Genomic DNA, 12,547 nt, shown 5'->3' with positions numbered 1-12,547 from the left:
GCTAAGTGGGAGACGATATATCTGGCTTTTATGAAGAATATCTTTGACAATCTTCAGATGTTTCCTTCAATCTGGATGTGAGGATGTGAGTAAAGTCTTTTTTTTTTTTACTGTTGAGCTCTCCTGCAGCCGAAGTCTCGGTTTGTCTTTTATTCTGTGTTTGTTGTTGCTGTTTAATACAGATGCTCATAAAACTGCCTTTCAGAGCTCAGGTCAAGATCAGACTGCTCCTGTTTGTTTAGTTGTTTAGTTGCCTTTGTTCAATAAATGTCTGTTTTGAGTGTCTTTTACTTTATTTTAGAGAAATGTTTTGCAGTGGAACTCCAGACTCCGTCCATCAAATGACTCCAGTTGTAATTGTAATGTTATAATTTAATGTTACGGAAGGTACTTTTTTAAAGCAGAGTAAAGTTTTTACTGATGTAGCTATCTGAAGTTACCATGGTAACAGTTTAAAGTGGGTACAGTGCCATGACTCTGGGAACCAGTTGTTTTCACCTCAAACTCCCGGGACTTTTAATAGGTTGTATTTACCGTCATTAAACAAAATGTGTTTGTCCTGAGTTTTACTTTTTTCCCTTGTACCTAAACCAAGGAGATGTTTCATGTTTGTTTGTTTGGTGGCAGGATTGCGCAAAAAAAACACCTACAAAACCAAGAACCAGCCATTAATGGGAGAAAGGTGTGGATCCAGAAAATGTTTAATCTCTTTTTTGAAAATTGTCTGATTCATTGTTTGAGACAAGAGACATGTTTGTGGTGTTTGGATCTATGACTGTACAGTTTGGTGCAGATTCAGATCCAGATCCGACAGATCTGCGGGATTGTTTGGTGAGGATTTCAAAACAAGGATGTTTCCTCTGTAACTATACAGTGAAAAGCTGTTGTATAACTGGGTTAGAGGACTGCGCTCAGCCACTGTAGCCAAACATGTCTAAAAATAATTGTTTTACTAAATAAAACAGTGAGAGGAGAATAGACTTACGTAGTAAAATATTTCCTGAGACGATGAGTGTTGTGAAGATGCAGGTAAGATAGAAGAAGACAAAGTTAAGAAAAGGCACAGAATATACATTTTAATGATAAAAGAATAATAAAAGTCAGTGATCAGATTGTTCATAAAAAAATCTTTGTCTCTATAAAGACACATTTCTCGCTGTATTACAATAAGAAGTTTGTCCGGAAGCTTCAGTCGTTTGTTCAGTGACTTGAATCTTCCACTGATGGTCCGATGTCCATTCAGACACAATGGAGACACGTCGTCCACTGTATGAGGTCAGTTTGAGCATTGTTTCCCTCTTTCATGTGTTTGTTGCTCAGTTTGAGTGAGTAATTCAGATTTCTTTGTACCTGCAATGAAACGTTGAATTAATAAGAAGTTTTTATTGGTTTTAGTAGGACTGATACAATATCACTGCTTCAAATCTTCAGTTTGTGTTTGGATGGCCAGATGGTTTGAGATATTAAGTTAATAAACTTCCCTTTTTCCTCCTTTGAGGAATAATTTGACATTTTAGGGACTTCACTCATTTCTTTTTTAAGTTGTTGAACACAAATAAATCAGATTTCAGGTAAATAAAATCCTGCAAGTCTGGACAGTTGGTCCAGGTGGCCGGTCCCTTTCCAAAGGAAAAATGAGTGTTTATAATCACACAAATAAAAAATACATTTCTTAACTTGGGTTTTTATTGTATTGTTAAAACCCTCATCAGCTATTTTTAAACATTTGATAAATATGCAGTAAATAAATATGCAGTTTTTATCATGATTTTTTATGCCCGGCCAGGAAGTAGTTTGAGGGATTCCCTGAAATTAACGTAAGAAAAGTAAACTTTGAAAAAACACACAAAGGCCATTGTTGTGATTAAAACCTTTGGTGATACTCACCCTCTGACTCGACTAGCACGTCCACACCAACCCTGAGCTTCCTTGTAAACAAGCCTGGACAAAAACTGAAGAAAAGCAAACAACAGGTGTCATTACACAACTACAGGAAGTGGTTTTTGTGTTTAAAGTTTTGTAAATAAAGTTTTATTTCTTACCAGGCAGGCCAAGACGTCAGCGGAGATGAGCATGTAGAAGACGTTGTTCCAGCCAGAGGGAGAAATGACACCAGCTAACAGAGGACCCAGTGCAGCTCCTGCAGAGATTCATATATTTTCATTTAATTAATAAACTGAATCCTGTCTATTCAGTGTTTGAACATAACATCAAAAACCTAGATACATTACATACCCACTGAACCAGTCCCATCAATAATCGCCGTTACCGTCGACAGCGCCCTGGAGTTTCCTCTCAGACTCTCATGTGTTCCCTGTTACAACAAACACATCATGTAAGTAGAAGCATGGCTGTTTACAGTTTACATGTCTATCCACTACATGTGAGTAGGATTACAGAGAAAATACTTGTTGTGTATGTTGGAGGTTTCTTTAAAGCTTAACAGACTGAAAGGACATAAAACAAACTATTTCCCATGATGCCTACCAGGTCAGCAGATACAGCAGTAGTGATGAGGGCGTACGGTCCGTTCACGAGGCCTCCACATACCAGCAGCATAGCTACACATGGACAAACACCTCTAGGTTAAAAAGCTTTAACATTCACCACACATTTTTACCTTTTTTAATAAATGTCTTTCCATGTTATCTGGAAATAAACCAACTTTCATTTTAATCCTGAATTTAATCCTTGATTTGCTGTTTTTCCCTGTAAATTAATGATTCATATTTATCTTTTTTAATGGTAACAGTCTTTCTTTGTATCTGGCGGTGAGTAATACAATGTGAGAAGCCATTAACATCAAAAGGTAGATACACTCACCAATTGTTGTACCAAGACTCCTCTGTCCAATGTAATTATAGAGGAAAAGCTAGAACACGAAAAGAACAATCAGCAGACATCACACAGCACTGAGAATCTGTGTTTCTTTGTTGATGATCATTGTCGCTATTTATTCTGAGGTGAGGCTCACCATGGGGGCCGCGAAAAGCAGCATGATGCAGCAGGTTGTCGCTCTCCCACCGGTGTAGTCGGACACAACGCCTGCCAAAATGCCTCCTGTATGCACAACACGTAGCCAGTTACAGAATATCTTCACACAGCATCATGATTATGATAAATTGAAATTAAAAATAAACACAAGACTATGAGATTAATTTTAAATAGAGCTGCGGTTAATGAGAGATTTTGATCATCTTGCTGTCAGAGTCTGATTGGGTTCATTTGGGTAAGAGATGAGACACCATATCATCCTCCTGGCTGCTGATGAGAGATTTACTGCAGATGTGATGGGAATCCTACAGACAACTATAAAAGTTGTGTTGGGACATTTAATTAATTAATAATTTAACTGATTTCAATATTTTATTTTCAAACTGTCAGTTTCCGTGTTCAGTCATGTCAAGATTGCTGAAATTGGACTGGTGAAATTCAGACACCTGCTGTCAAGATGGAAATGTATAACGGGTGAGCATTCAGGCATGAAGGGAACCAATCTGTCCAAGTCCTGTCCTGTCAGTCAAACCAAGTAACAGACAGATGGCCGTGTAAGTAACTTATTTCAATGTTTGAATGTAAAACTTACCCATAATTCCTCCGACATCAAACAGTGTCGACATGTCTCCTGCTTCTTTTGCCTCAAAATGTGCTGAAAATGAAAATAAAGACATAAACATCTTGAAAAAATACTCAAAATAATGTGAATGAAAGTGTATTGTAATGTAAAGTAATTATTGTAAATGCTCATTTGGGATAAGAATAAAGTCTGTGAGTGAACACTGACCAACATTTGAGATGTAGAGAGGCAGCCAGTAGAGGAAGGTGTAGCTGACCAGCTTGGCAAACAGCAGACAGAGAGAGAACTCCATCACTCCCTGTGAGACACGAAGCAGCACGAATCCTCATCTCAACATGTTTTCATTGTTACCATGCAACAATTCTCAGTGAGACAAACAGGGAAGAAAGTAACCTCATGGTTTCACACGGCGTCACTAAAGCTGAGTATCATATGTGACATTCTGAACCCAAGTGAAAATTTGAATCCTGGATCTTCTTCACCGATACCTAATCAATACTTTTTTACATGACCTCTCACTCAGAAGTATGGGAATGATTTTTTTTTTGTTTGTAAGTATATTTTGGGTTTGGGTTTTTGCCTTTATTTGATAGGATAATTGAGAAAGACAGGAAATGGGGAGGCAGAGAGAGGGGGTGCAGTATGACATGCAGTAAAGGGCCACCCGATGCGGGATTCGAACTGGGGTTGACTGCAGCGAGGACTGTAGCCTCTGCACATGGGGTGCCTGTTCAACCCACGGCACCCCTTAATGAGTTTTTTAAAGATATATTTTTACTCAGTTTAATTTACAATCCTGACATTACAGTGTTGTTCCTGATGACACCACCAGAGGGCGCCATAGTAAAGCAGTTTTAAAAAAAGTTTATCTTTCAACCTGTTTGAACAGTACAAATTCTGAACATTTTTTATCGATTCAATATTAACTGATGAATTCTAATAAATCAGTAATCACCAGTGGTGACAGGGTTAAAGCAGTTGTTTCTACTCACAGGTATACTGAGAGCGCCACAGAAGCTGATGGCCTCCGTGTGGTCCTCCACAATCGCCGGAGGTTCAGTCAGGATGCTGCCGTTGACACCTTGGTCGACACGATCGACAGTCTCTTCAGTCTTTTCCTGTTCACTCTTATGCACAAACACACAGATATGAGTCCAGGCAGTGTTGTTAAGGGTCAATGAGAGCGATGGGTGTTTTTGGTGCAACTCACATGGTGCTGAGGAGTGGTACAGTTAACGTCTTCAGGTTCTGAATAACACAGAGAAAAAGACGGGATCAGAAACGTTTTTCTAGAGCAACTGAGGACTCAAACATACTGTTTAGGTTTAACAGGAAATGAATGACATACAGTGCTGTAGTTATAATGTTGACTGATCTTAACAGATATACACAAATCAGCCACAACAACAAAAACAGTTATATGTTTTAAAGTTTGGCTTGTCAGTGAAAATATGACACATTTTTAATCTCCCAGCTTCTCCAGTGCTGTAAGTAAAGTGTGTATCTAGAAAAAAGTCCTGCCTCCACTGTGTGGACAGACAGAGCTGAAGACAGCTGAGTTTAAACAATTTCAATCAAAGGTCAAGCAAGACCCTGCAGCGAGTGTGTTGTGTCTATGATTTGCCCCAGTGGAGTTTGGTGTGTGGGTTAGAAACTAACTCTCAACGAGGAAGAAGAAGCAGAGGATGCCGGTGCAGGCGATGATGATCCCCGGGACAATGAAGGACATTCCCCACGCCGAGGAGACGAAGGCCCCCGCGATGAGCGAGCCCAAGATGTTCCCAACAGAGGTGTGAGAGTTCCACACACCCATGATGAACCCACGTCTGTTGATCAAAAGACAGGCACTTAAAGAAGGTGAAGGAGGAGACAGACATGGCTTCAGAAATATGTGTTTGGTTTCAAAAAGCCATTTAATGGACTTTTCCCCCTTGTTTTAATGAAGGGCAAGTGCCTGTTTGAATACAGCAAATGTTTATGATGATGATTAATGAAGTGGTTTGAACACAAACTTCCCCAAACCTCAAACTGGCTGTTTTGTTTGTATATGGATTAAACAAATGAGATGTTTTAATTATAAGGCTTTGGAGGTGCAGATAGATGTATTTGTGATTGTGATTTCAAAACGTTGAACAAGTCTTTGAACGATCAATACCTGACAATTTGAAACTTAAAGATATGAATGAAAACAAAAAGCCATACACAGGGTAAAGCTGCAACGCAAAATCTGACCTTTGGACTGAGCAGCTTGACGTAAACAAAGACATTATAGTAACTAGGTTATTGCAGTGCAAGTAAACATGTTGTGTGATTTCTCTGAGTAGCCTGGTTTCTTCTGTGCATGTAAACACAGCTGTTGACCAGCCAGAAACAGGGTGGGGCCCGTTCAGACAGGCATGGGAAGTCAAGTGTCTGTGTTTGTACTGTTGTTGTACTTTGTAAAGAACCAGTTTAACCAGCTGTTGAGCTCCCTGGTGCTTATTAAGTAGCAGTTTAGATTCTGGGTCTGGATCTGGAGTGAATGGGCTGAGTTCAGTCAAACTTGATTTCACTGTGCTTTCAAAATGTGACAAATGTGCACATGTGTCTGTCACTGAGCAACAGAAAAGGCGTCTAATACTGCACAGTCAGCAGGACTATGCTCCAGTACTTACTTCCCCTTTCCAAACCAGTTGCCGACACAAGCCACCACCGCCGGCCAACCAGTGGTCTGCACCAGGCCGTTCAGGACCTGCAGAGTGAAGCCGACAGAGGGAGAAACCAGACTGTGTTAATCTATGGATGAAGGTGGACAACCTCATTAATGGTAAATGTCAAAGCCCTGAGACAAATTCAACATGTAAAGGAGGATGGGAGGAGACCAGTGGTGCAGTGCTTGTTCACATTCCCTCACCAGACTCCTATATAAGCCCAGACTGCATGCCTGCAGTCATATGAGGCTGTGGTGAGTCATGTGATATCTGAGTAAAACCTGACTAAGTCCCTGTGAGATCTCTAGACGTTTAAAAGGCAAAAGATGACAAATGAGGTCCGTACTAACCACAAGGCTGAGAGTGATCACACCTGTAATTGGGCAAAAAGATTATTAACAGATACATTAGATAAATGATAGCTAAGGTGCTTCAGTCTTAGAAGCATTTTTCTTTAAAAACTTTCCAATGACAGCTCTTACCGGTGTAAGTTTGAGTACATATTATATGTAGAATGACTAAAATTTATAATTATAGTTTCTCTGGGAATATTTTACCATATTTTGACATTTTTTCGACTAAATGAGTAAAACAGGAAAATTGTCATTAGTTATAACCTTACTACATAAGATGTGAAAGTAGCCTGTGCCAAATAAATTCCTAACTCTTCTAACTTCCCCCTGAGCTCTTCCACGACTGAAATATGACTGTGAGCTTGATTCCCACCATAAAGTAATAATACACAACAACAGTGCACTCTGTTACTCAGTGCACAGATGGGGGGGGTTTATTGGTCGAACAGAAATTTAAAAAAAACTGAAGTGAAACAACAACACTCATCTGATAGCGCCTGAAGCACTGAGTGTGTAAGCACACAAAGGGAGAAATGGTCATTTCCTCAACATTTGGTGTTGAGTTAGCAATTAACAGCCAAGCTGATCTCTGTGCTTCCTCTGTCTGTGCTAATGGGATGTTTGGTGCCTGCCAAATGGACGAGGTCAAATCATCTGAATTCTGCACATGGTTAAAAAGGGATAATGCCTTTCTAAACGTAAACATATTGGATAATCCAACTGTCACTTACAAACTTACACTAGTCAAAGATGCAATTTACATAATCAAAAAGAAGCTTTGACATTTTTACATAAAATTAGATTGGATTTTTAAATGGTGCTGTGAGTATTTGATTTCATACAAAAGTTTATCCATCCATTTTGTGCAGAGTCTCGGTGCCGTTCTTTGCTTACAGATTAAACAGCAAGTCAATTAATGAGATTGCAAGGTGTTAACAGGTTGTTTTTGAAATTCAGATCAGCTGGATAAAGTTTGCTCACACATCAGAGTTTGTGAATACATACGTTTTTCAGATCTTTACACACACAGTGTATTTTTCTCTACTTGCTACAGTCATATTGGTCGTGACCTGAACAGAGCAGCCAATCAACAGCTGATGTCGTTGTGTTTACCTGGATGACAGCATAGTACCCCAATGAGTGGATGTTCCAGTAGAAGCCGAGGCCAAACAGACATGTGAACAGTCCACTCGACAGCATCCCAAAACTCAAGTAGTATCGTAGAGGCAGGCGCTCTCCAAATATCCCACTGTGAACGCCACGAGAAAATGATTATGAATCAATGTAGCACATGTACGCAGACAAATATGTGGTAAGTTTTGCCAGCAACACAAATACACAAACCTGAAAAACATGCCGATGGCATATGCGACCAGGAAGCAGTTATCCAAGACCCCGAACAGCGTCTGGTAGTTGTCTTGGTCTAGAGAGGTGACAGAGATTAACTCATTGAGTGCCACTGACGTATATATACGTCAATCAAAATACAACGCTTGGGTGCCATTGACATATACGTCAAACACTGTTTTCTGTCGGCTGTCGGCACACTGTGAGTAATTTTGGGGCTTCTGGGATGCGTAGAACGAAGAAGACTGTAGATCAGAGCAAGAAATGAAGAAGAAGAAGACGAGTGCGATTGGTACGGAGATAAAAAAAATTGGAAAAAGTTTCTATTTCTAGAGAAAAACGACAGGCAGAGCCTGGAACAAGTGATCGGAGGAGGCAGGAAAGGTAAACTGATCTAGATGATCAGTACCAAAATGCCGAAGTGAAAGCGGATCGCAGAGTCGAGGGGTCAGTTTCACCAGCACACACTGGAAGAAATGTTAAACTTCTGGTAGGAGAGGGTGAGGGGGCAGCAACTGCAGGGAAGTAGGAGAGCAGGCATCACTCTGCAGAGTAGGACTCCTACTTGTTGTATTTTAGTTGTTTTTTTCATTGTACAATGAAAAAACGTGTGAAATGAAATTTTCAGATGTCTTACATGTTTTTGAAGCCAAAATTTAAACGTTTCTTGAGAGACTCTCTTTCACATAAATGCATTTTTCTCAGCTTTCTAGAAAAAAAGTGGTCTTTTTGGTGCAACCAGGCTCTATTCAGATAAGATAAATCAAGAATGGAACATGGTAAAAAACAAATGGTTTTTTCCCTAATCAAATAGAGAGTCTTCTCTTTCCTTTGAGCTATTTTGTATTTTCAGAGTCATAGTGCAAAATATTCTGTGGGTCTTGAAATATTACTCAAAATGCCCCGAAACGCTGGCACAAGTCACTGACCATTTTATAAAAGGGCTGGCACTCAATGAGTTAAAGTATCATCTTTACTCCTGGCGAATAAGTGTACAAGACTCTTTTATCATCAAAGTTGTAGTTGTCAAGAACAAGAACTGGACATACCGAACGGCGCCCAGTCACACCAGGTAGCATTGTTGGTGATGTTGAGGTCAGCTGGTCGAATGACGTTGGAACAGTTTCTGTGCAGCTCACCCTGAGTATCAGAGAGAAAAACATTAAAGAAACCAGATGAAACAATGTAAACAAAACAATGAGAGACGGGTGTCAGACACATAGTGGACAAGCGTCATGTTTTGTTGTGAAAAGTCAGTGGTTGAAGATGTTCAAAATACAAATGATTGCTTTAATTTGAGTGTTAATGGTTTTATTTTTCTATTAAGGTGAAAATATCTGAGTGCCTCTGAGTGTCATGCTGAGCTAAGAACAAAGGAGCAACAAAAGGACAAGACAGACATTTTGGCCTTTTTTCATGATTTCCAAAAGGCAGTGTTTGACCCACACTTCATGCTCCCACAGAAATCCAGTGAAAACTGTAGATAAAAAGGAATTGAATTGTCCCAGTTACCTTCACAATGCTGATAGGTTTCCGTGACAGATGGTAGGCTGTGTAGAAGAGGAAGGTGAGTAGAAGAATGAAGCCACGATACCTGCAAAAGAGAGGGAGGAGATGTGACTGTAGAAATCATCATACTCTTTTTTATGATTGTACATTGTAAGAACAAAATAAAGAATAAGGACTGTAAATACAAAAAAAGAAAACTACTACCGATACTACTACTTAAATTTGCTTATTAAGCGTTCAAAAAAAAAACATGATAGTTTGAAAACATACAAAAAGAAAACGCTATATAAAAAAACTGACTACTTAATTTTTTGCAACACAAAAATCAGAAGCTTCATATTTTCATAACTTCCCATTGATGTAGAAAACATGAATGACTCAGAAGACATCAACACAAACATAAGGAACCAGCTGCACGTCATGGATCATAGTTGGTATTAAGAGGGAGTCAATAACTTATAATAATAGTCATGTACTGGTGGAGTTCACAGTACAGACTCATTAAATACTGGAGAAATGTTCATGCCTAAATCATACACATTACATATGCAGCACAGGGTGACACATAAGTAATGACACCTTTCTAATAGCACTGCACTATTACAGAGTGGTGACACTTCTCAGTATCACACAACAGAGTTTAGTCAACGTATAGGCCTAATAATAATAATCTTCATGTATTGGTGGAGTTCATAGTATACTTATTAAATACCGGTGAAATGTTCACACCTAAAAGGGAGACTGCACTATTACAGTGGTGACACTTCTCAGTATCAGAGTTTACTCAACTCATCTCTGACACCAGAAAGTAATTAACACACTATAGCCTACTTAAATCTAGTTTGAAGGAAGTTAAGTATTCACATTTTATTTTAGGTTTACACTTATACTACATTAATTTAAGATGGAAATTATTGTACCTTTGACAGCTATAATTACATTCTAAAATAAATATTAAAAACATATAGCCTAATGAGCCATCAAATGTCCAGAGGTTTCAGTCCTTACAATAGATGTCAAATTTGCGCCTTTGGCGTTTATTATGTGTTTTCAATTCCACTTTATTTAACCTCGGAGTCTGAACTTCCCCAAAAGTTTCAAAAAAGTTAACTGTTTAAGACCGAAAAAGAAAAAGAACATCTTAAAAATCACAGGAGAGAAAAGTCCACAACGAATTAGGCTACATAAGTGTGACAGTACTTTGTGACCATAGAGTCATTGAAACTAGCTCCAGAGAACTGAATATACAATATTATCACAGATATGACTTCCTCAAAAACTGTTTTAGGTTGCATTAGATTACAGGGAGTTCAGAGTTGATGGCACATCTTGGTGTAATGACTTGACACTGTCAGCTTTCCATTATGTTTTTTATCACACAGCCTCAAAACATGACTTGGCATGTGAGAAGGAGTTTCACTTGGATAAACGAAACCCATTTCATTCGTTAGACAGATAGGAAAATGCTTTTCAACACATAGACTGCTGCATTAGGCTACCAACCACAGAATATTTTGGTAACACTTTATTTTAAGGGGTCCTTGTTCCTGTGTATCTACCTAATTAATTACAGTGTAATTACCTATGTAACCGTATGTAATAACATGTACTTACATTGTAAATACATAGTGTATTTTGGTGTACTTACAGGTCCTTGTTACACTTGTAATAAGAAATGCTTGTGCAAAGAGAGAGGCCACTTTGGCATTTCTTATTACAACTGTAACAAGGACCTGTAAGTACACCAAAATACACTATGTATTTACAATGTAAGTACATGTTATTACATACGGTTACATAGGTAATTACACTGTAATTAATTAGGTAGATACACAGGAACAAGGACCCCTTAAAATAAAGTGTTACCAATATTTTTTATAGAAATCACAGGTGTATAATGAGTAACTGAGGATTAATTTAACCGATTAATTTAGAAAATGTGACAAAGCATAGCTAGAATTTACTTGGAATTAATCAAACAATCATTAATAATCCAAATTAAAGATATTGTGAGTTATTTTATCAAATTTCTAATTAATCTGTTTACCAGATTGTGACTGACTTATTCCCTCAGTGTCTGCTGCTCCGCCTATTGCTACTTAACAGAGCTCATTAAAATGAAGTGCCCCGTGTCTCTCCAAATTCCTTAAATGCTGCATTTGTCGATGACCCTATCGACTGGTTGAAGATAAAATCTGAGTCGATAAAGGAGGAAGCTCTGAAATGACACATTTTTAAAAGGGCAGTTTGGTGTGGCCGTAACAGCTGAGCCGCGTGCAAACAACCCAGCTAAAACTAACGAGATCGAACCTGTAATAAAATAATAATAAATTAGGCTTTAACACATATAGTAACAATATAATTAACCTAGTCCGCAGAATGTGTGTTTATCGATGTGTTTCTGACAATCATTCACAGAGGGGAGATAAGTTAACAGACAAACACACACACAGCCCGACTGCTCCCTCTCAACTCCAACTGCTGTAACGACGGTTCCATTAACGAGCCGATGGAACGGTCGGGGAACAATGGGAGCGTTCGGTTCGGTCATTCATGGAAACTCACCAACTGTCCCGAGAAAAGGACGTGATGACCCGTATGCCGGGGGCCAGGGCCGATTTCATCTTCTGCTTCTTCGTTGTTGTCGTCGTCGTCTGTTGTTAAACTTGATCCAGGAGAGCTCACAGTTTGTTCCCAGCCGGCATGTCCTCCGAGTTATCGAGGAGTAAAGGCACTGCTGTGGTGGTTTTGTTATCTTCTTTCCAGCGAACTAACTAACCGAAGGCAGCGAACCGGCCGCGTGTGTGTTACTAACGGCTGATAAGTGCAGAAACCGGACTAACCTGATAAAATAACACAGCCACAGCCACAGCCGACGCTATGTGCTGGAGGAGTAAAGCAGCCGCCGTTTAGCTTCGTGGTGAGAGATGCAGTTCGTAAACATCCAGCAGTCCTCCATACTGTGAGCGCTGTGTCAGTTTATATGTACCGCCGCGCGCAGGAGAGCCAGCCTACCTCCTCCAACAGCCGCGACACGCGCCCGGCCCAAAAAGGTGCCCGTTATGAATGGA

General features: G+C 39.4%; 1 protein-coding gene across 1 annotated transcript; it reads right to left on the bottom strand.

Annotated features, from left to right (window-relative positions):
• Nucleotides 1-1,061: 1,061 nt before the first annotated feature.
• On the bottom strand, nt 1,062-12,308 carry slc37a2 (solute carrier family 37 member 2). The gene is made up of 18 exons (XM_083985906.1): nt 12,042-12,308; nt 9,480-9,561; nt 9,017-9,107; nt 7,965-8,043; nt 7,734-7,869; nt 6,232-6,308; nt 5,237-5,403; nt 4,788-4,825; nt 4,570-4,704; nt 3,785-3,875; nt 3,587-3,649; nt 2,975-3,060; nt 2,824-2,872; nt 2,488-2,561; nt 2,236-2,314; nt 2,043-2,140; nt 1,888-1,952; nt 1,062-1,350 (listed from the first exon to the last, which is right to left on the bottom strand). Exons 1-18 carry the CDS (start codon nt 12,098-12,100, stop codon nt 1,335-1,337), a joined length of 1,485 nt encoding a protein of 494 aa, XP_083842032.1. The 5' UTR covers nt 12,101-12,308; the 3' UTR covers nt 1,062-1,334.
• Nucleotides 12,309-12,547: the final 239 nt, after the last annotated feature.

The sequence above is a fragment of the Trachurus trachurus genome (genome assembly GCF_905171665.1).
Source record: "Trachurus trachurus genome assembly, chromosome: 14".
Lineage (NCBI taxonomy): Eukaryota > Metazoa > Chordata > Actinopteri > Carangiformes > Carangidae > Trachurus > Trachurus trachurus.
Note: the sequence above shows the minus strand (reverse complement) of the source record. Positions and strands in the feature narration are given on the sequence as shown.

Coding starts and splice junctions, on each gene's coding strand:
- slc37a2 (XM_083985906.1), bottom strand. CDS start 12,100: ATGAAATCGGCCCTGGCCCCCGGCATACGGGTCATCACGTCCTTTTCT. Junction 7,870..7,964: donor GCCATCGGCATGTTTTTCAG/GTTTGTGTATTT, acceptor TGGCGTTCACAG/TGGGATATTTGGAGAGCGCC. Junction 1,953..2,042: donor CTGACGTCTTGGCCTGCCTG/GTAAGAAATAAA, acceptor GCTTTTCTTCAG/TTTTTGTCCAGGCTTGTTTA.